Source organism: Microcebus murinus, chromosome 6, assembly GCF_040939455.1.
Source record: "Microcebus murinus isolate Inina chromosome 6, M.murinus_Inina_mat1.0, whole genome shotgun sequence".
NCBI lineage: Eukaryota > Metazoa > Chordata > Mammalia > Primates > Cheirogaleidae > Microcebus > Microcebus murinus.
Genome location: NC_134109.1, coordinates 42,310,666 through 42,335,000, shown reverse-complemented (window position 1 = coordinate 42,335,000; position 24,335 = coordinate 42,310,666). Strand labels below are relative to the sequence as shown.

Sequence of the window (24,335 nt, the reverse complement as noted above, 5' to 3'; positions counted from 1 at the left end):
AAGTTGCAGGTGGAACAGTAATGAGGGATCCTATACCTCTCAGCTAGGGAGGTAGCAGTGGAGGTCTCGTGGGTAGCCAGAATGCCCACTTCTGCCCAGCAGTAATGAGGAGCCACCCCCTTGGGTTTAAATAGAGGCAAGATGCTGACCATAAGGCCCAAGAAGACTTTTCTTTCCTGGGGAACTAAGAGATCACACAAATGATCCTGTTCTCCACCTCCCACTTACTTTTTTGGCTTTCAAGACTCCCAGGGCCAAATTTAGGATACCATAGAACCACAGAGCTATGTACTTCCTTTTCTTCAACCTGATGTTCTATTTCTAAGTCACATGTTCCCTGGGCTCTGTGATGTTCTTTGAGTGTGTCAGCTTGGCTTAGCATCATTCCTCAATTTTCAATCAAACATTAATCATGGTGTTTCTGTGAAAGTACTTTGTAGATATAACAAAAGTCCATAATCAGCTGATGTTGAAACAGCAAGATTTTTCCTAATTTTAGGCCTAATTAAATCATCAATTAGTTGAAAGGCCCTAAGAGCAGAGCTGAAGGTTCCCTGATGAAATAGAAATTCCACCTGTGGACAATAGCTTTATCTCATGGCCAAGAGTTCCAGCCTGCCCTTCCTGATGGCCAGGTCTTTGTGTTTCAGATTTGCCTAACCAACCCCCATGATCACATGAGACAATGCCTTGCAGTAAGTCTCATTTTATATATATATATATATATATATATACATATATATATATATATATCTTCTGTCAGTTCTGTTTCTCTGGCTGAATCCTTAGTGATTTACGTATTTTACTACTTTGTGGTTTGTATTATAGTGGCTATCTCTAAACCATTGTGGAATGATGTCCAGCATAAACAGTAAGTAAATACTCCTTGTATATCTTATTTGTCAGCCTAAATAAGACATAGCCTAAAGATTTCACTCTCCACCTCTAATGTTTTCTATCTTCAACCTTTCTCCTCTGTCCTCCTTGGTCCCCTCACCTCCAATCTCCTGTACATCCCTCTCTCTCTCCAAACACTCCCTTGGATTCCAAAAAAAGAAACAAAAAAACTACTCAGAAACCTCATTTGACATTTCAATCCCTGTAAATTTCCATACTACTTCATTTCTTCCATTTTCTCACTTCTTAACCGACTGGTACCTGGTTTCTGTATCTACTACTGAAACTGACCTCTCTAACTTTCAAGGTTCAAATACTCACAGGTGACCAGCTCTAACTACACGGGGCCTGCCAGTTGCCTTCCAATATCCACTGTCCACTTCTTCCTTTGTCATAGAATCCGGGCAAGTTACCCAGCTAAAAAGGTACATTTCCCAGCACCCTTTCCCCCTAGGAGTGGCCTGTTACTCCACTGTGGCCAATGCGATATAGCTAATTATGGAATAGCATTTCTAGAATGCTCTTTTTAAAAGGATGGAGCATACCCTTCCCTTCCTGCCCTTTTTCCTTCTTCCCAAGTATAGATGTAATGTCTGGAGCATTAGCAGCCATGTTGGATCAAGAGATGACTTTGAGGATGTAAGCTGAGGAGGGTGGTGCAAAAAGTTATAAAAACCTCAGCTTTGACCTTAGTGGTATCAGAGAGTCGCCAAACCAGTGTTAGAGTGATTTCCTCCAGACTTCTGACTTCTTTACACAACACTTGAATGTTTAAGCCACTGTAGCAGGGTCTCCGCTACTATCAGCTAAATGCAATCCTTAATCAATGCACCAATGGTCTCTGATTGTTCCTTAATTCATTTATTACATAAATATTTGTTAAGCATCCACTTTGTGCCAGGCACCACTGTAGATACAATGGAAATAAGACAAAGTCTGCCAGGTTTGAAAGGCTGTTTGGACATTAAAATAAATAAGTCAGGAGGCAATTGGGTTAAAAAAAATCTGCAGCTTAAAGGAGAAGTTGAGGAGGTATAGCTTTGAGATATATCCCCCAGTAGCTAATATTTAAATCTTCAATAAGATCATCTTGGGAAAGAAGGCAGAAAGAGAGAGAAGTCTAGAACAGCCCTGGAACACTTCAACATCTGGAGGTCTGACAAAAAGCAGAGCTGGGGCGGAGAGGCCAGAGGTCAAAGGAAAACCAAAGGAGCATACTATCTTTGATGCCCAGACAAAATAATGCTCCAGGAGAGAAGGGAATTGTCAGATACTTACTGAGAGGTAGAGTCAGACACAAACAGAGAACTGGCAGTTTTTCATCTTCAAAGGAGAATAACTGTGAAGCTATTATAATAAAGCTTAGATTTCATAGCTCCTCACTAGCACCAGCTTCTTCCAATGCCTTGTACCTAATTCTGTATCTGCAGTTTTGTAGTAGTTTGCTTAAAGACAATTCTCCAAATTGTACAAATTTAAGCCCCATAAAATCTAGATGTACCCCTCATTCATCATCCTTTATGTCTCTATAACATCCTAGCCACACATACTTCATTGACATTATTTCTCTCTTGGCTTCTTCTAACACTTTATTCTCTCCCACTGTTCTCTACCGCTCTCCTTTTCTCCAGCCATTCCCTAAATGAAGATGTGGACTGTCGTTAGATCTCAACCCGTTCTCAAACTCTATGCCTTTGTCAACGTAGTCAGTCCTGTCATTCTGACATAAACAACTCCCAAATTTGTACTCCCAGCACTGATCTCTACCTCCCAAACATGGACAAAGAATTATTCCCGTTTGAAATAAAGATTCATCTTTTTATAAAACTCATGAGCAAAAGATGAAATGGATAAAAAAGGAAAGAAATATATGCTTGACTCAGTCAGTGTTACTCAATGGTATGCTCTTGCAGCAAAGACACAGAAAACAACCTATCTTATTTATTGCAAAGTAACAAATTACCCCACATTTATTGCATTTATGGCTCTAAACAATGACATTAATTATCTCACAATTTCTGTAGGACAAGAGTCTGGATGAGGTTTAGTTGGGTGCTCTGTTTCAAGGTCTTTCACAGGCTACAATCAAGGGGTAGACAGGAGTTGTAGTTGTCTCAAAGCTAAAATGGGGGAAGGAGCCACTTCTTAGCTCCCTCCCATTGCGTTTCAGGATTCAGTTCCTCTCAGGTTGTTGGACTGAGGGTCTCAGTTTTTTGCTGGCTGTTGGCTGGAGGTGGTCCTCAGTTCCTTTCATGTGGCCTTTCACACAGGGCAGTTCACAACATGGTAGGTGGCTTCATGGGTGAGAACAAGTGAGAGGGTAAGAGGGAGTGCAAGCAAGATGAAAGTCTTTCATAACCTAATCTCAAAAGTGACATCTATCACTTCTGCCTTATTCTACTGACAGAAGCCAGTCATTTAGGTCCAGTCCAACCCCAAGGGGAGAGGATTATTCAGGGAGTATATATCAGGAGGCTGGGATTGCTGGGAGCCATTTTAGAAGCAGCCTACCACACAGCCCCTGGCCTCTGGGAACTCACAGTGTAGCTGAGAAAGCATTATGTAAGTACCTGGAAAAGACTAAGATGTGCTGGCACAATGACTGCAGTCAGTGTAGATGTACATCGCCCTACAGTTGAGACACTGTGTTCCTGTCAGATTGCATGCAACACATTTGAGATTGTCACTGATCTTCAATGTGTGTTTTCAGATACATTCTACAGAGTTTACCCTCCTCCCTGTATCACTCCAGGATAATTGCTATAATAGTGTAAAATGTAAGCCTAAAAAACTTACTAACAGCCCTGCTAAGGTTTTTATTGCAGCTAATTATAAAGTTGGTGATTCTGTTTCGTTTCCCACTTTGTGGTCAAAGCTCCGAAAATAATACTCTTCATTGAAATAGGAGATGCCTTTATCACGGTATGAGTTACTTGTATTAATGCAGGAACTCAAGTTTCCCAACTCATCTACAGATTTTTTATCATGCTATAAGAAAAAAAATAATAGTCAAACTAGCATATTTTAATCTCTCTAATAAAAATGACTTAGTGATTTAATAATTAGCACAGGGATTTATAACAATCATAGTAATGCAGTAAATCGTAATAAACACATGAGATTAATGTACTTATTGGCTTACTTCGCCCATACTGTAAATACACTACCCCTTGTTTTAGCACAGGCTGGGCTCCTGGCAGATCTTGGTCCATTTGTGCAGTTCCACCCCACACCACAGGTGGCACAAGCAGCCCTTCCTCACTCGCGGTTTTCGTCGGTGCTCCTGCCTCCTCTGTCAGAAGCAACCAAGTCAGTTTGAAAGGGGGGAAATAGCCATAGAGACTGTAGGCCTGTGACCAGACTTGCTTCTATAAAGGAACGCTGCCCCGGTGATTAGTTACTTTAAAACATACTGTAAGTATGTAAACGCCAACGCCTGGCGTAAGCTCCCAGGGCCTGGCTCTCGCGACACCCGGCACTTTCTCCTCCCCCGCTCAGGCGGGGAAAGGTGCGGTCCGGCCGGCGGAGGCTCGACCCGGAAGTCACCGCGCGGGCTACGCTGGCGTGCCGGCTGTGGAGCTCCGCGCCGCACCGAGTCCTTGGGCCGGCCGCGCCCCCCTCCCTCGGTCGCCACGGGCCCATGAGTCCCCATGGCGACGGCAGGGGCCAGGCCCGGGGGAGGGCAGCCCGAGTGGGGCCGCGGCGCTCCGGGGGCCTCCGCGGCGGCGTCGCCGTGTTCGCCGCTGTGGCCGCCGTGTTCACGCTCACGCTGCCCCCCTCGGTGCCCGGGGGAGACTCGGGTAAAGTACTATCAGGGTTGCGCCTCCTGCTCCTCTGCCCTGGTCCTGAAGCGGGGAGGGGCCGCGTGTGGCCCCGCTCTTGGCATCAGGACTGGTCTGCTCGGGCCCTCCATCCACCCGCCTGTGCCCAGCGCAGGGTTCTGTGTTCCAGAACCAACTCCGGTTTCTTTAGTTCTCAGGCGGGTTTATTGTTGGTTTCGCCTGGTGGGGCTTAACTACCTCTCCGCGTCCCCAGATCTTTTTTCGTGGTCCTGAGTACTTTCCATTCTTTTTTAGTCTACATATGTTACTTAGTCCTTACTGCGTTTCGGGCAAAAAGAATAACAGTAGTGGCTAACAAACACCATTGAGGATGTTCTAGTGCAATTAGAGATGATATACAAGTTCCTGAATAAACCACCTGCTAGTTGTAAATTTTGGAGACTGAAATAGAGTGGGGTTAGGAAGTGGATCCCTCAGAGTGGCTAGTCAGGAAAGGCCTCCGGGAAGGTGATATTTTCGTTGAAACCTACATGTTTAGAGGGAACCAGCCATGCAGAATAGTTGGAGGAGAACTCTTTAAAAAGTGCACGCCAGATGCAGCTTAAAGCGTGCTGCTTCTATTAAAGATAAAAGCATGATTCATTGGCCATTTAAATATGATTGTTTTATATTTGAGACAAGAAACAGGATCGATCCAGGGTTGGGTTTTGTTTTGCTGCCAGATAAAGTGACCATCCAAGATTGCCTTCTAATGGCCAGTAATTTTGTCAGAATGGTGCTGCAACTTCAGATGGTGAATCTATGGACTGGTGAATCTACTGGTTAGTGTATACACACACACACATATATATATATCTTTATTTTTTTAGAGACAGGGTCTTGCTCTGTTGCCCAGAGCTGTAGTGCAGTGGCTGGATCATACCTCACTGTAACCTTGAATTCCTAGGCTCAAGGAATCCTCCTGCCTTAGCCTACCAAGTAGTCAGGACTACAGAGATGCCACCATGCTTGGCTAATTTTTAAAATTTTTTTGTAGAGACAACATCTCACTATGTTGCCCCAGGTTGGTCTGGAATTCCTTAGCTTTAGCTATTCTCCCACCTCAACCTCCCAAAGTGCTGAGATTATAGGCAAGGGCCACTGCATATCTTTTGTTGCATAACAAGTTGCCCCCGAATTTAGCAGTTTAAACAGCAAATGTTTATCATCTCAGTTTCTGTAAATCAGGAATCTGGGTGCAGTGTAGCTACGTACTCTTACTCCGAACAAGGTTGCTGTCATGATGCTGGCTGGGGGTATAGTCCTCTTAAGGCTCAATTTGAGGAGAATCTGCTTCTAAACAGGGTAATTCATTGCTATAGGAGTCTCTGCATAAGATAGCTGACTTCTGTCAAGGGAAAGAGATAAGGCACTTATGTCATTTTGTAACCTAATATTGGAAGTGATATACTCTATTCACTGCCCTATTTCATTCATTGAAATTGGTCAAGTCAGACCACGTTCCAGGAGGGAGAGGATTATATAAGTGAGAATACAAGGGGGGGGTGGTTATTGGGGGTCATCTTTAAGGCTGCCCACCACATTTAGGATCCTTGATGTTCCTTGATGATCCTTTCTTCTTTGAGGTCCTATTGAACAGATAGGGATAGTGTTTCATTAGTGTAGTAGGGAATAGAGTTACTGTACTGTGTTTCCAAGATTTATATTATAGTAGAAATAACCTTATATTTGTGAGAGTGTTGACATTGGAGCACACTATTCAGATATTAGGTAGTTCTATTGCCTGTTAAAAAAAAAGATTGACGCCGGGCGTGGTGGCTCACGCCTGTAATCCTAGCACTTTGGGAGGCCGAGGCGGGCGGATTGCTCAAGGTCAGGAGTTCGAAACCAGCCTGAGCGAGACCCCGTCTCTACCAAAAATAGAAATAAATTAATTGACCAACTAAAAATATATATACAAAAAATTAGCTGGGCATGGTGGCGCATGCCTGTAGTCCCAGCTACTCGGGAGGCTGAGGCAGTAGGATCGCTGAGCCCCGGAGATTGAGGTTGCTGTGAGCCAGGCTGATGCCACGGCACTCACTCTAGCCTGGGCAACAAAGTGAGACTCTGTCTCAAAAAAAAAAAAAAAAGATTGACAATACTTATAGTTGTTTGAAGTATGGGGGTGGGATGAACAATACTAACTAGCATTTGTTGAATACTCAACTATGTGCCAGGCACTGTTCCAAGTGCTATATGTGGATTGTTGTTTTAACTCTCTCAGCTACCCTATAAAGTAGGTACAATTATTATTTTCCTTGTATAGATGAGAAAACTAAGGCTAGGCTGTGTCCACAGCTAGTAAGTAAAGAAATCAGGGAAAGAACCCAAGTAGATTGACTTTAGGACTTGCTCTCTTAACCTCTACTCTTTGTCAAAGAATTTCATGCAATTCTTTTTTAAATCCACCATCATATACATAGTGATATTTAAGGTCTATTTGAAATCTATGATTGTTGGTTTATCTTTATTAATACTGTATTTTATTTTTTCCCAAAAGAATAAAGTTATATATTCACCTTGAGTTATCAAACTTTAGGTGTTCTAATTTGTTTAGTTCTAAATAGTGGTTGCTTCTAATATTTTTATGTTCATTTTTGAAAATGATAAATAAACTGTTTTCCAAATATATGCCAGTATGGAAATTTGCTTAATTACATTTGTGATAATTTTGTTTATATGTTGAATGTACTATTATACTTGAGTGTTTGTTTATGAATTGTCTATCAATAAACAGAACACATCTCAAAACCAATATAAAGCATGTATTCTTCCTGATAAGTCTTAAATTAGACTCCATAAATCCATCACATTGTGTGGCCTCAACAGAATTATTTGTTGGACCACTTGATACACTGTTCATTTATGGCAGGAGTGTTCGTGGTACTTTAGGGGAGGGGGTGAGAATCTGGGCATCACTAAATTAGCTTATATATGAGTTTATATATTTTAAAGTTGCTTTTAACAGGCTCAACATATGACAAGATAATAGTATAATTTATATTAAAAAGTATAATATAAAGGGAACTGGATTTTGTAAAGGTTAAGCATCTGCTGACTACTCTGAGCTTACCACCTATTTGTGTTCCGCACAACAAAGCTGTGGTTCTCAAGCTGGAATGTACTTCAGAATTGCCCAGAGAACTTGGGCCCCAGTTAGGGAGCTTTGGGGTATGGGCAAAGAATCTTCATTTATAGAAAGCACCCAAGTTACACTGGTGCAGGTAGTCATAGGACCTAGCTTTGGGGAAACCCTAGTGTAAAGGGTTGGGAGAAAGCCAAGACTCAAGAGGCTCTGAGTGATGTGGTTTTTGTGTGTTTTAAACCATTCACTTCCTCTTTTCTCTTTATCACACTCAATTTAACACATTGCCACACTAGAAAAAAAATTTTTCCCTGTGGCCATGGTGTTTTATTACAAAAATAGAATAAAAACTGAAATCAAAACAATCCTTTTAATGGAAAATTTATTGTTTTCTGTGCATGAGTTATATGTACCTCACGTGTGGCACTAGAATCATTTTTACACCGCATGCCACTTGAGTTGTGTGACTCACGACATACTTATCAAATTTGTTTTGGAGAATTGAGTCTTCCTGTGCTTCAGGAGGGCCCAGGCTCAAAACTAGCGTGACTTAAATACAGCTCACATGGCAGTTAATGTGTAAAAAGTATTTTCCTTTAGCTTTTTATCAAGGATACATTTATAGGCTTTGAATAGTGGCATCTTTTCTCTTTAGATTTTAATTAGCATTTGATAAGAGTTGATGGAAGTTTGTCACATTCCAGATTTATCTTTATAGCAGCAAAACTCCAGCAAATAACAGCATATTGACTTTTTAATGTTAAAAAGAAGTTAGAGAAAATAGTCTGTTTTTCTAAAATATAATTCTGAATACATTTTTAAATGGAGGAGAATTAATAGTGACTTTGAAATTTTGAACTTAGGGTGTGCTTCATCACACAAAGATACAAGAACAGAAAACTGATTAAAATAATTTGGGACTGAACATGTAAGAGCTAACCCATTGTGGAGTAAAACTACTAATATTAAAATCATATTCTTGATAGCAGTTACAAAGGGAATAGTTTGAAGCATTTTTAAACCATAAACAATTTTTTTTTAAAAAGTAAAATATAAAAAGTGTCTTTGGTTTCTAAGGTGCTCTTGAATATCTCTAACAAATTTAAGGATGTCCTTAAGTAATTGAGAAGTGGCTTAAGTGAGCAGCACCTTTGGGAGCTGTTATGGGGCTTCCATGATGCAGGTAGTCATTCACCTAAGTGTCTGAGTGGCAAGGATGACAGTGTGATGTGTCTTTTTGTCAATCTCTGTGCAGGGCTTAAATTAGATTCTTTGTGTGCGGCCACAAAGGAGAGGTGGTGGTATGTTGGCAGGATCCTGAAATGGATAGGATAATGTTTTTAAACTTAGTGAGAGAGAAGTGAAAACTGACCATGGTATAAGGGGATCCAAAGTGCTAAATAGATCAAGCAGGTTCTGCGGAGGAGGAAGAAGTCATTAATTCTGATGGGGGTGGGGGCGGCTGGGTGTGGGAGGTATGTTGGGAAAGGCTCACTTGAGAAAATGGCAGTTGAACTAGGCCTTAAAGGATTTAGGAAAGAAGGCCGGAGAAATATTCTAGGGTGAGAAAATGAGTGAGAAGAGGTGCGAGAGAGGACCATGCCAGAGGAACAGTGGGTAATCAGATTTGACTGGAGGGAGCTCAGAGTTCATGGATATAAGCCTGGTAAAGGGACCTTGAAACCATAGAGGGCTAGAATGTCATGCCGGGAGTCTGAACTTCATTCAGTACAGAGCAGCCATTGAGTAATTTTAGACTAGGGATTCGTGTGTGTGTGTGTGTGTGTGTGTGTGTGTGTGTGTGTGTGTGTGTGTGTGTGTGTGTGTGTTTGGGGTAAAAGGTTAAGTGGCAGTAATAAGTGATTTCAGTATGACAATGAGTTGAAGTAGAAAATTGGTCAAGTCTGTTGCTGTAGTCCAGGCCAGAGTAGGTAAAGGTCTACATTGTGGCTGGGATGGTAGAAATTAAAAGCAGATCTATCTATTAAAGGATAGAAAATGGACACTAGCTCATTTTCTGATAGGTAATTGTAACTTTCACAAACCATTGATCAATATTGATTGATTTCTTACATTGTACTATGCTACAGTGTACTGGAATGAGTCAGAAATAGTCCCTGTGCTCTGGGTATTTAAAATATTAACAAATAGTCATTAAATTACTGCACCTTAATTTTAGAAATAATCACTAATGGAGAAGAACTATAAAGGACTGTGTAAAGAATATGGTGATTTAATGGTTTGAAAAAATGTATCACGGTAGAGTTTACCAAATTAACCTGGAATTAATAAACACTTGGAAGTTGTTTGAAGTTATCCAACATAATTTACAGAAGGTATCCAAATGCCAGTGTTAGGGTAGTATGGCACATTTTATGGAATGTCCAAACCTCAGATGTCTGCATGTTTCATATAATACAAGGTTGCTTCTTTGGATACTGGTGCTAAATATTTGAGGGATGATAATACGTATTACACAAATGCTCTAACAGTATTCGTATATTTGCAAGTGAATACAACTTTCAGGAGGGAAAAGAAGCGTTTTTTAGAAACCAGAATTCACCTATATTTCCACTGACCAGTTATTAAAAACTATCAAAAATAGTTTGTTCAATAAGACCTAGGGGAGGAAATATTCTTAGACTATTTCATGCTGTTAAATCTCTACAGATTTACAGTTTTATCCAGTCAAATTAATGCAAAACCCCAATGCAAGCATTCGGATTTTGAAAACTTTGGAGGAGTGTCATTCTCTAATAGTAATTATTGGTTTTACATTATTTTTTCACAGGGGAACTGATCACAGCCGCACATGAGCTTGGAGTAAGTATTAGTTTTATTGTTTAATCAATGCTCTCATTAACAGTTTTAGGAATTAAGAAAGTTTAATTAAGCATGGAGTAAAGTAGATTAATTTATTTTCAAACCCCAGTTTTTAGTAACTTATAAGTACAGTACGTGACAATTTACTTTAAGTTTTAAATCCAATTAAACTAAATTATAAAGCAAAGCCTTTACTATATATACAGTAGCTGCCTTATTATCACCCCAAATTTTGTATAAGCTGTGGAGAATAAAATAAATCGGGTTAACAGTTTTAATAAGTTTATTATTTAATAAACTTTATTATGGTGCATGATCCCTTTAGGCAAGACCTTACGACTGTCAGCATGGTGGTAATCCGATAGCAGTGTGGTCTTTCAACTTTCTAACCAATACGATATTTCAGAACCTGCTTTTTTTCAATAGCCTTTTAAATGACCCTAATGTACTGTGAACTCAGAGAACAAACTGCTTAAGAACTGACAATGAAATATGTCACCCTTTCTCTAGGTGACACACCATGTGATAGACGCTGCCAAATCCACTAAAGAAAATATTTATTTGTATTGGCACAAGAGGATTACAATAGAAAACCACTATTCAAACATTTAGTCATTGGCACATAATCTTTACACTTGCCTGAGAAAAGGGCTACTTTTCAGTTAAAGCCAGTGTGACTCTTCCTTTCCTAGATGAAAACCTCCGTAACTGTTGCTAATTTTTTCCTAGGTTGCCCATCCTCCTGGCTATCCTTTGTTCACACTGGTGGCTAAACTGGCAATTAAACTGTTTCCTTTTGGTTCAGTTGCCTACCGCGTCAATCTTCTCTGTGGCTTATTTGGAGCAGTAGCTGCATCGTTACTTTTTTTCACTGTTTTCAGGTAAAGTAGTTGATTAGTTAATTTTGAGCAATTGAAAATGTAGATTTCTTATGGCCCAGGAACATACATTAAAAAAAATCTTTTGTTGCTTGATTTCCCTAACTCATGTGATTTCGCTTTCTTAACTTACAGTAATTTCATATGCATTTGACCCCTCAAATCATTACACAGTTGGTTCTGCTTCATACAGTGGAGTGAAGGTGTCACCCATTCATTAACAGGATTCTCTGGTTAGGCAGAACTAATGAGGTTTGTCATTTTATGAAGATGCAGATGGGCCAGTTTAATTCAACAATATGAGGTTCATCTTTTGGTAAATGGTAAATATCATTTAATTACTCACTGTATAGCTGATGGGCAGCTGCCTATAAGTAAGGTTCAGGGCTAATTTCTAATTATACTGTATTCTAAATATGAACATGTTGTATACTTTTTGAAAGGAGGCTATTCACTAAGCAAATCAGTTTGGGATGTGGTTTTAATAAGGTTTCACTCTGTTCTATTACAGCTAGAGGGAAGGTAGCCAAATTAGATCCCACTTAATTCATTAATAGAAGGCTTTCTTAGTTTCAAAGTCTAGCCTCCTTTTAAATAAATTGGTCGTTAGTTTAGAATATTGGTAAACTCATTTGTCTTGATGTTTCTGTCTCCTTCTTTCTTAACTCAGTCTATCCTATGTCTAAAAGGATTATAGTGAAAAATACAAATTATACTTCCTGCAAAGGGAAAAACTAAATTAAAACACTTCTTCCAAAAACTAATGTAGGTTTTCTTATTAAAAACAAATGACTTTTGTATGTAAATATAGTATAATTTGAGTAGACATAATTTCATGTCATTTTGGAGATTAATATTTTTTATTTGTGTTAAACTCATAATATTGCCCTTCAGCTAAATTCTATATTCTCTTTTAATTATATATAGAAAGATAAAAGTTAACATCATTATAACTCTAAAGTTTATTTTTAAATCTATTTGTAAAAAGCTTTCAGATTCAAATGTTACACCTTGATCATTTAGTAAATTTTTTATCAATTTTATTAAATTTATTTCTATTTCAGTCTTGCAGATTTACAGCGATAGCCAAATCTTTAAATATGAGATCTATAATATTTCTGCTTAGATTTATTAGTATTATGAATACTTTCTTTTTCTAAATGGTTAGAATAATTTTTATTAGAATTGTTCCTTTTGGGTTTTTTATAATTAAGAATATGTCAGTATTTCCATTGAGAGAAAAACTGATCTTTTTTTATTTTTAAATAAGTGGGTTGAACAGGAACTTACCTATTCTGTTTTGAATGAGTTATTCAAATAACTGTGTGAGTTATTAATTTTCATAAGATATTTTAAGACAAGAACATTTAAAGAAAACTAATATTTATATTTATTTTGACAGGTAATTTGTATTTTAGATCATTTATGTAACATACATATATTTAAATGTTACGTAGATATAAATAGCTCTTTTTGCAAGTAAAGTGATTCATTTTCTAAAACTTTGCCATGTTTTTCAACATGTTAATTATTGATGCCATTCCACATGAGAATCGCTGTAAAAATCATATATAAAAATCTTTAAAAAAATTTTTGACAGAATCCAAATAGTTTTGGGCAATAATTTTCTTTTGCATTGTTTACATTTTAAAATAGCTTTTATTAATTATGATGATTGATTATAATTAGTTTTAGATTAGCATGCTAGCCTGTAACCCTTTTCTTTTAATATACAGTGCTAATGATATATTTTTATACTTGCTGTCATGCCTGTTACATCAGAAATCTTAATATGACTAAATTGGGTATTGGAGTGGTTTTAGTAATACAGTATGTACTTTGGAAAAGTTGCTTTCTTTCAGAAAAGAGATCTAACAAAATTATCTGTTATGTAATTTGAATATGAAAATACTTCATTATTTTGAATACAAATAATTGACAAGGTACACATCCTTTGGGAACAACCTAGTTCAAGTGGCAAATCTGTTTTGTCAAACAATAGACACCCTTCAAAAAGCAGAAGCCATCTCTATGGTAATAGGACTAACAGTAGCCTATTGATTGAGTGGAAGAAGACATTATACAATGTCAGCTTGCTTGTTACAATTTCATTTGTTGTATGACCTGAACTTAACCTTTAAAACCTTTCTTCTGTGAATATAAACCCAACAGCAGGACACAGTTTTTGTACAGCCATTATAGTGACGGCTTTTTTCCTGTCCCAGCATACAGTAAATGTATTCCTTTACAGGTTGACTCCTTTATCAGAATTTGTTTAGGAAACATTTCACTACTTTATTCATTTATAGACCAAATCATCATTCCATTTTGTTGTTGAATATTGAAGGGTTTTGATCCAGGAAACAGTTTTATTCTTTCTTTCTCCCATCACTTAAGCGAACATTACTGTACATGTAGGATTAGTGCTGACTGGTGTGCAGTAAATTAATTCTTTTAACAGGTTTAGGTTTTTTTCAGGTAATTGTTCACATAGCATTCACTATATTTAGCTCTTGGGGTGGACATAAAGACCTTCTGTACCTTTTAAACAAAGATTTTATTTCAAAAGCAAATTTCTGTTTAAATGTGTTGATGTAAAAAGCTCCATTTTTTTCAGTAAACATGACTTAGATTGAAAGAACAATTTATTCGTTGTTTCCAATTACTATGTAATTTTTGCTTTTCTTGCATCTTTCTCTTGCTTTTAAAAGCTGTAAGATGTCATTAACACTGCATTTTTTGTCAATCTTTCCTAATGGTTGGCAAGAACTCATTTATATTTGCTTTGCTCTAATGTAGAAAGTGTGTGAGTAAAACAACACATTGAAAGCTGTATGTGTCACTTAGTTTATTGAATTAAAAATAGTAAGATTGTGGTAATTGTTTCTGTATGTAATTTATTTATGTATTGTCCCCTTCAGGGGTATTTTAAAGCATGCATTATGTTAGGGGAGTTTAATCTAATACATTTCATTTATATGAAATAGTATTCATTTTATTAATGTGTACATCTGTGTTTTTAAGACTGTAATATAGTTAGTGATTCATAGGAACTAGGATTTTCTTTTTTAAGGCCATTGAAGTAAATGATTTTTAAATTTAATAGTATGATATTTAAAGTATCTTATTCTATTTGAAATTCACAAATCCTATTTATATAAAATTTAAAAGTTATAGGTAATGTAAACCTTAAAATTTGTACCCCCATAATATGCCAAAAAAAATAAAAAGTTATAGGTAATGTAAATCACTAATATGAATACCATATAACATTGTTTAATACTTGAATTTCAAAATTATTTTCTAGGACATATCAAACCAGATTTTAAATAAATGGATAGTGAAGGAGTATTGAAGTCACTTATCATTAAACATCTACATGCTCACTCTTCATATGTTCTGGTATCACTAAAAGAGAAGAGAGTATGTTGATACTATTATACAAAAATTCTTTACCTCAGGGAAGATTTAAATTGCTTATAATATCAGGTGAGGGTATATCTTGTATCATTTATTTGGGTAGTTACAGGACTGGGAATATATTCTTAACAGGCTTAAGAGTCAGCATATCCTTTTCAAACTATTATGGGCCAAATGGAAGTATAAAAGAATTTATTTAACAATATTTGTTGAGCACTCACATGAATTTCTAACACCATTAACATTGTGCAGTAAGACATAAGTTCTCGTAATGTCAGGTAGGTTACTTAGAATATATGAATATTAATAATAATTAAAGGTGTATTGAAACTACATCTGCTTATTACGAAGAACTTATGATCAATTTCAACAATTTCAATAATACATAAATATCTTCTGGCAGATTGTTTTGTGCCAGTATTTATGGACTTTATAATTTTTATAAGTTATATATTTCTAAACATTATGTTGCTGCTAAAAATTAATTTGGTTAAACATTTGAAAAGCAAAAACTTGATTCTGAGCACTGTGTCTGCTGTTCTTATAGCTTCAGTTAAGATTCCATTCAATAAAGAATAGAAAATTAAAATGCCATACCTTAGAGAATGCAGAATCTCCTGCTTAAGGGACATTTGGATTTTGCAGCTCAAAGAGTATTTTAGATCATTGCCATAGAGAATAATGTGAAGCTCTTCCTAATTTCAGAAGTAACTATGCATAAGTAACAAATAGTCACCAAGTTTTTGTAGTTGAAGAAGAATGGAAAGTACTGGAGCATTAATTTCCATTCAGGAGAATATCTGTCTTGATCCGTGGTTAATTGATCATATATTTCTCTCGTACTTGTATTAAAATTGCATTGACTCAGACTGCTTAAGCATATTAAGAGCTTGGTTCATTTGCATTTTCTTATAAGTAGAGGGACATATTAGACTCAAATAGCAGCGCTTCATTTTGAAGGGAAAAAAAGCAGGGCAAAAACTCTTTTTTAAGACTGTAGAGTCTTTTCTGACAGCTAGTCAGAGTTAGAATTAGTTCAAGGAAATGTTAATAATGCACTGCCTGGCCTAATCCCTTTGATATCACCAGGTATCCTCCTGTTCATGGGTTAATTGCTTTAAAAGCGAAGGCAATATTCTGAGCGGTGGGCCGCTTCACCTTTTCACAGCTGTTACCATTGAGTGACAACTAAATCCCATGTGTAAGATGAGGAAGAGCTCAATCTCCAATTGGGAGAAAATTTATGTAAACCACAATCCCTTCAGAATGTGCGGAAGTCATAGACTTTCTTGATTTACTCTGCTTTTCCCAGAAAGCTCTATTGTTCACTTTCCTAAGTCCCATCAACCCTTTGTAGCAGAATATCACAGCGGCAGCAGATAGCTTGAAATATATAAATGCTATCATAGCTCTGATTAATAGCAGTGCTTATGAGTCAAGTCTGATAACAGTGCAGCTCTCCACTCAATTTCAGATACTGCTAATGGAATCTGTCTTCTCCAATTGTAATATGAGAAGGCCTAATTTGCCATGGAGCTTGGAGCTGTCACCAGTAGGGGATTGTGGGGTCAGATGGGAGCTGCCAGGTTTTTGCCCTGCAGCTTGTATCTCTCACTTTGAATAGAGCAGCCCCCTGCCTGCCAGTTAGCTGATAGGCCGCCGTGGGGTTTATGCCACTATATACAATAGGAAAGGGCTACATAGGCTGACTTTATAATTGTGAAGCTAGCTCATATTTCCACAGCTACTGTGCTGCATAATTTCTAATAAGTGGTTTTAACAAATGTCAGATTATGAAAAGTTTCCTCAATTACAAAAACTTATAAAACATTTAAATTGCTAAATCTGTTTCCTGCCGAGATTTTGCCACTGGAACTAGTCATCAGTTATTACAGTTGTAATAATAAATGCATATATGTCTTAAAATTACAAATAAAATCATTGATCATAACTCATGTAGATTTGCTGCTTTTCAAAACCACAAAAGTAGAAAACAGTCTTAATGAATTGAAATATTTAAGACATACTTCATAACTTTGTATAACACTACTTAATATCCAATCTCTATTGTTTATTAAGTTGGTTAGTGTTGCTGATGAAAGTAGTTTAATACTCTCATCCTGTTGATTTTAGTTATTTGGGTGTTTTAAGTTTACTTCATATACTTTTAGTATCTTAATGTTGTGAAACTTATGCAACATCTTCTAAGTTTTCAGTTAAAAAGAACTTAGTGTGATGACATGCCTTGGCCAGTGCCTTTGAGAATAATATGCTGGAATATACTTTTAACCAATTTCGACCTTGCTACTGAATGCAAAAACACTATCGAGATTGAATAACAAGCTAATCTTGATTTCTTGTGTGTTTTTACACATTTCAAACAAAATTGACTGAAATCTGTAATTGGAGAGTTATTTTAAACTAGGCTGTACCTCAAGAAGGTATTGTATCCCATTGTGCAAATTATTTGGTATACCATGAGTAAAATGTTAAGTAAATGATGCTGGTTCCTAAAATGCTCGATTCAGTGCTTTCTTTTAGATATTCAGGTATGAGTTGATAAAGCATAATAAAATGAATTGTTTTAAACCTTGAATAATGCATAATTCTTAATTCTAATAGAAATTGTGATTATATTTTATTTATGGAAGCTATTCATAATCTTATTCCCTCTGTTTCAGTTGTGCTTTTTTTTAAATTATTTTTTAAGGCTTTTAAATTTTTTTCCCAATTTTATTTAGTTGTTTTAAATCAGGAATAATACTTTGTACTTTTCCTTTTAGAGTACTGGTGGTTAACATTTATGTAGCTGGAAATTCAGGATAAACAGTTCTCCTTTTGATTGAATCTCATGAAATAGAACTCACCTTGGTAGGATTTTATCTGGAGTGAAAGTAAATTTTTATAAAATTTGGGGAAAAGGGCTTATTCACAAATTCATTAAAGATGGAAATGTTCTGATTTGTTTAGGTTCAGTGATGGTGGTCTCAGAGATATACCTTTAATATATGATGTCCTAAATGTTTAATACATTCATTAGGTCTAAACTTGAAAATGAAAAGATTTATATTTTACTGCTCTCTAAATGACCACTGATTATAATTTTCCCACAGAGTACCTGGCACATAGTAGATGCCCCTTATATGTTTATTGAAAGAGTGTTGAATGAACTGCCACCAAAAGAAAGAGGCTTAGCAGTACTTAGGTTTTCAGTAGCTTAGCTTCCTAGTTTGACCATTCTCCAGGTAGACTGGAGAGATAAATATATAGTGTTGATTATGTGAATGAGCCAGAAGGGAACATGTATATAATTTTTATGAACAAGGCCCAGAAAGAACATGGAAGGATAAGGGTGATAGATTTGCTGTTGATTGTGTCCTGCTTTACCATACTTCTTCCCTGCAATCCATCACACTGTTTTAGTCATCAGTATGAATTGACACTAATAGTAATTTATTAAACAGTAATGCTCAGATCCCACATTTTGGCCTCCCTGCTCAAATTCCATTTACTTCAAGGAGGAAGTATTGGTATAGACATAGGATAGTGTACTCTCCATGTTGGGTTCTTTGCATGCAAGTAACACTGAAGACAAATGCATTCATGGATTTTATGAGGCATGTCAAATGTGTGTTCGGAAAGAATTTCAGGTTTCTGTTATTTGCCTTTTGATTGAGGGTTAGACAAACATGTGACTACACATGAAAATCAAATACCGTGTAGTGGAAAGAAAAATATACCTTATCATCAATAGCAAACCTGTGTCAATGGTGTAAATTGTAACCTCCTGATTTATCCATTGTGTCAACAGATGAATAGTATTCCATATAAGAAAACTATTACACAATCAGTACCTTTCTTAGGAATCTTATCTAGGTCTCATGAATTTTGTGGACCAAGAGAGAAGGCAGTTATGTTTTAACCAGAGGATTCTGATGCTTACTTTTGGTAGGATGCTCTTAATAGTATTACATCTTCCTTACCCCAGTGGAGAATTTCTGTCATTTGCATTGTCTGGGTGAAATTTTAAACACTTGACCACTCTTCCCATACTATCTATCATACTCTTGGTATATCTTTCTTCATGATTAAATGCTGTGCTCTCCTGAAATGTGAACTACATGATTTTAGTGTTAGTTAACCCAAGTAAAAAGCAATCAGGAAGATTTTATTTACTGAAAATATACTGCAAAATATATTTTGTGTTTAAAATATAAAATTATTCATATAAGATAAAACATATTTCAGTGACTTTTAGATTGGATATTTTGAATCATCTGTATCAGTGCTTTCCTGCATCATTGTGAGACCTTAAAATTAAGTAGACCCTTCTAATGATATAAAAGCTTCATTTTTACTATTGATATTGACATGTGACTATCTTTTACAATGCAATGATTGTGTTATTAAAATTATTAATATCATAGTAATAGTGTTTGAAGTCTTTTCTTCATATGGCCTTGTAAGATTTTATCTTTCTGTAAGTCAGATTAAATTCTAAAAACATGTATTCATTTGAAGCAATACCTCCTTTGATCTTGCTATGTGAGACTCTGTGAGAATTAGATTGGAAGGAAAACATTTTTTCCTCATATTATGTCTGATGCATCATAAAGCAGTCTTAAGTTAATATGGAAAATAGTTTAGACTATTTGCAATGTATTAGTGAGTTCCGGTGAAAAGAGTTCTCATTTTATTCACAACCTCATTCAAATTCTCTTCTTTTTCTTATTTGCTTTTAGTTTGATTGAAGTAATTTAATCAAGTTCAGTAGAAAAATGTGTGTCTTTTAATTTTAATGAGCTAATATTAAGATTCCACTTTAGCATATTAACTCCTTAGTTGCTTTTTTAAAAGATTATTACTTAAGCGTATTTGTTCGAAAGAATAAAATGAAAATTGAAAGTAGGGCTCCTGGATTGCCAAGTGAAAACACAATGGTGTTTTTAATTATGTCATTTTATTTTTTAAAAAATCATCAGACTTAGTCCATGGGTAGGTGATAATTGCTTTATCTTATTTTGGGCATACCTGTATCTACAGTTCATCTGCACATTAGACTTCAAAGATGATATGGGATAGCTTGTTTTGAGAGCTCAGATCAACAATTTCATTTAAAACTCATGTTTAATTAATATCAGATTGGACATTCTTTCCATTTGTTTTTAAAAGAAAGATTATTTAGCCAGAAATTTGGACCACCAATTCATTTAACAATGTTGTATGCAGTAAGATTTATGAATAAGGTTTCACTCTACTTATATAACTCTGCTAAAAATTTTTAAATATATATTGTAGCCTTTTCAGGGAAAAAATAATTTATATAGTATGTCTCCTGTTGGCGTTATTCCCAAAAAGAGATTATAACTAACTTGTCTGATCGCTCACTTACAGGACAACCCTTCATTAATAGGGATGGTAACTGGCCGGGCTCGTCAGATAATAAGGCCCCAGCGATCTAAAAGGGCAATGGATTAATTGGAGGCTCTAGGAATCCTGTAGACTCGTAGGAAAATACCTTTCTTTTAAACTCATAATAAACAGATGATAAAAGTGCTTCTCATTACATCTGTTGCTTAACAAGTTTAAGACTAGATTTGCCTTCAGATATATTCATCATTATGATTTTTGCAGCATCACGTAGGAAAGTCTTCCACACATTTAAAGTTTTTTTCTATCTCCAGTATGCAGTGGCTTATTGATATAGAGGTTCATTGATGTTTGGCTCAATAAAACATAAGATGGAAACTTTGAGGAATTTTGTTTGAAACTTCACAAAAATTTGAGAAAATTAAGGAACTTTCTTTACACATCCATGTGCGAAAGGTGATATGAATAACTGAGAACCTTCTATATTTATTATTCTCTTTGAAATGTTTATTTTATACACAAGGGATAAATCAAGAAATATTAAAATTAAAAGTGCTTTTAAGTAAATTTTTATTTCTGTTCTCTTGCTAAAAGGATAAACATTTGAAATGCTGAAATGATTATTCCTTAGTTTCTGGAAGATATAGCCATATGTAAATCATTTTATTAAAGAAAAAAATCAATGTAGCAAATTCAAAACGAATCCTTTAATTTTTCACTTAATTTCATTTGTTACCAGGACACTGTTTTCATAACAGGAAAGGACAGCAACAGTGAAGGGCATGGTTTTTAAAAGAAACGAAGTTTACTCCAACACCAAAACATCTTTTGTCTTAATTTTGTGCAGCTGAAAAAAAATTTTTTTTCCTAAATAATGGCATAAGTAATTTTATAAGGCATTATTTGAAAATAGTTGGACTTGGGTTGAGGTAATTAAAAAAACCTTGCTTTTTGTATAGCATTAAAAACTAAAGAAAGAGGTTGTCTAAAATAATATATATATGGGAAACCTTTAATTTTCAAAAAGTCAAATAGCTTTTCTAGGGACATACACACACACAGATATATATATATATATAATGAGATATACTTTTAAGTTTGAGAATATACTGATATGCTAACATGTTATCCAGTGGTATCAATTGTCCAAAAATAATCCTTTTGGCTTTTGTAATACCTTATACAGAGAGTTTTAAGTTCTTGAAATCTGATTTTGATTAGGTTACAGTTAAAAATTCATATTCTTCAGGGTCAATTTTTTTTTAAAGAAATATAGAAAAACCTATCCATTGAGTACCCATTCAATACATTTAATTTAATGAGAACCTAGAGAGAGGGCAGCTACCCTAGTGTTAGCGAAAGTACTTTAGGGAGAAATTCTTGGAAAAGGTGGTGGCTATAGTGAGTTGTAAACAATAAATGGGAGTTAGCCAAGTAAAGGCAAAACAGTGTTACAGATGTAGGTTGAGCATCCCTAATCTAAATATCCAATATCCAAAATGCTCCAAAATCTAAAACTTTTTGAGTGCTGACATGATGCCCAAAGGAAAAGCTCACTGGAGCATATTGGATTTCAGATTTTTGGATTAGGGAAGCTCAACTGGTATGTATTCTGGAAATATTCCAAAATCTGAAAAAAATCCAAATCCAAAACACTTCTGGTTCCAAGCATTTCAGATAAGGGATATGCAGCCTGTATAGAGAACCTCATTTGCAAAGAAACCCAGAGATGAAGAAACAGCTTGTAAGTACAGGGACTTACAAGTCATTTCATGTTTCTGAAACGAAGTTTGAGATGAGTTATGTTAAGAAATGAAGCTACAGGTGGGCTGAGAACAGATCATGAAAGGTCTCATCTGTGATGATGAGTAGCTTATATTATGGTTTATGTTTCAAGGGAGCCATTGAAGGGTTGGATACAGAAAAGTGTGAGATCAGGTATGTTTTGGACCCCTTGCTGTGGTGGCAATGGTAGGCATAGGATGGGAGGCAGACAGCTTATGATGTTGTTGGATTGACTTAAGCCTGAGGCGGTGATAATAGCTGAGAGAGGGCAGTGGTGGAATGAATAGAGAGGAGGATGAAAAATAATTATGAAGTAAAATTGGCAGGATGTGCTATGTTGGACAGGGAGCAAAAGGGAGAGGGAGCTTTGATAATGACTCCCAGGTCTCTTAGATAACTAGGTAGGTAATGAAAATTACTAAGATAGGGAATATAGGAGCAGCAATCCTGTATTTCATTTTTAGGAAAGAGGATGCAAAATCAGTTTTACATATGTTGACCTTGAGGTTCTAGGGGACCTCCAGAGTTGGAGTGGCACAGGAGTGTCCTGTAGTCAGTTGGAGATATGTAAGTCTGAAAGTAAAGGAGAGGGCAGTGCTGGGGACAGATTTGTTTTTTTCAGTTTGTAGTTGGCAATTGAACTCATCATGGTGATAGACAGAGCCACCCAGGCAGAGAATGTAGAGTGAAAAGAGCAATTGCCTGAGAATGAAGAAAATGAAATCTTAGGAAATAACTAGCTTTAAAGGAGTTAATGGAAAAACAGGAGACAGATCCAGAGCCACATAAGGAAACCAGGGGGATATGGGGTCCCATGCATCAACTCAGTAGAGCAACACAGCAGAGAGGTCCAGAGAGCCTGTTGTCCTTGGGGACCTCAGTGAGAGCAACTTCAGTAGAGTGCTAGAGACCAGGGGGTAGAGGCTGCAGGTGTGGACAGTGTGAGATACTGAGCTAAGTCCTGACCCTGAAACTTGCCATCACGAAATCATCCTTGGTGTCAGCTTGCTTTGTAGTCACGGATCTCTGTCTCACTAAGGTGAAAATGAAGCATGCTCAGATAATGTGCAGGAAGCATGACTTGAGCAATATAATGAGACTGCTTTCCTACAGAATCAGTGAATGAATTGAAGCCCTCCAAGGTGTTTAGGATATCATCATTCTTACCACTGCTGACATCATCCTTTTACAGGTCAGCACAAATCACAGACTCAGCTTGCTCACATCTTGTTAGCATGCGTGTGTGTGAAGTTGTGGCACTGGGCCACACACCTGTACTTGTACATTGCACTCAGCCTGCAGACTTATTATTAATGCATGGTGTACCAACCACTGCCTGGCTTTCAGGACAAATCCTTAGTTTTAATGAAAGTTTTACAATTTTTGACAACAGCTGTATTAAACTCTCTTCCATCATGGACTGCTTTTAACAATAGAGTTCAATCTTGCTTAACTGGCCTGTTCCATTCTCACACAATTTAATGTTCCCTTCCCCAGCCTACTGTTCACTCCCTGGCATGACTTTAGCTTTCATTTCACTCATTTCCTTGATGCCTCCTGCTGTCCTTTGTGGAATTGAGACCTACAACCCTTTGCTCATCCTCCTTACCGCCTCCATCAGCCCCCTGCTGGCTTCACTTCCTTCTCTATCTAGTCTAGGCTTCATGGCCCATTACTTTAAAACTTTCCCTCTTGTCCTTCTGTCCCTCTCACCTAGTAAAGCCCTTAAGGCTGGCTCCATCTAGCTTCTCGTGGCCTACCGCAGGCTGCTGCAAACCTTTGCGTGGCCGTGCAGACTGATGCTGTCCCTTTATCGCTGCAGCCTCTGTAGTCTCCAGCCTCACCTGAGCATTTATTGCTACCCACAAAGCCTGTGTGTGTCTCTCCTGAGTTTGCAGAGGTTTTCTACAACAGATGTTTCAAATTATCTCTACTTTTCTTAATCCACTCGTTTTTATATGTTACACGGCCAGTAGTTGTTGACTGATTCTGAATCTTAGCATAAAGCAAACTTCTAAAGGCAGTGTGTTGAAATATGTGCATTTTAAGGAGATTTCAGAGTTTGACTTGGAAAAAACTGTTGAAATGAAAGAAATTCATATGGGCTTAGCCTACATAGATTCTTCTATGACAACCATGAATAGTAAAGCAATTGGGCATCCAAAACCCTTCCCATTCTACGTCCCTTCCCATGTCCTATGTATGGATGCACACATAACTTTCTGCTCTTAGGGGCATGCTCCCTCTCTTCTG

General features: G+C 36.7%; 1 protein-coding gene across 1 annotated transcript in view; it reads left to right on the top strand.

The window, feature by feature from the left end:
* The first annotated feature begins 4,429 nt into the window (after nt 1–4,429).
* TMEM260 (transmembrane protein 260) overlaps nt 4,430–24,335 on the top strand; it is a 56,490-nt gene continuing 36,584 nt past the window's right edge. Inside the window, exons 1-3 of the mRNA XM_012785605.3 lie at nt 4,430–4,697; nt 10,598–10,629; nt 11,359–11,510. Coding sequence (XP_012641059.2) covers nt 4,538–4,697; nt 10,598–10,629; nt 11,359–11,510 — 344 coding nt within the window. The 5' untranslated portion in view covers nt 4,430–4,537. The remainder of the gene's footprint in view (nt 4,698–10,597; nt 10,630–11,358; nt 11,511–24,335) is intronic.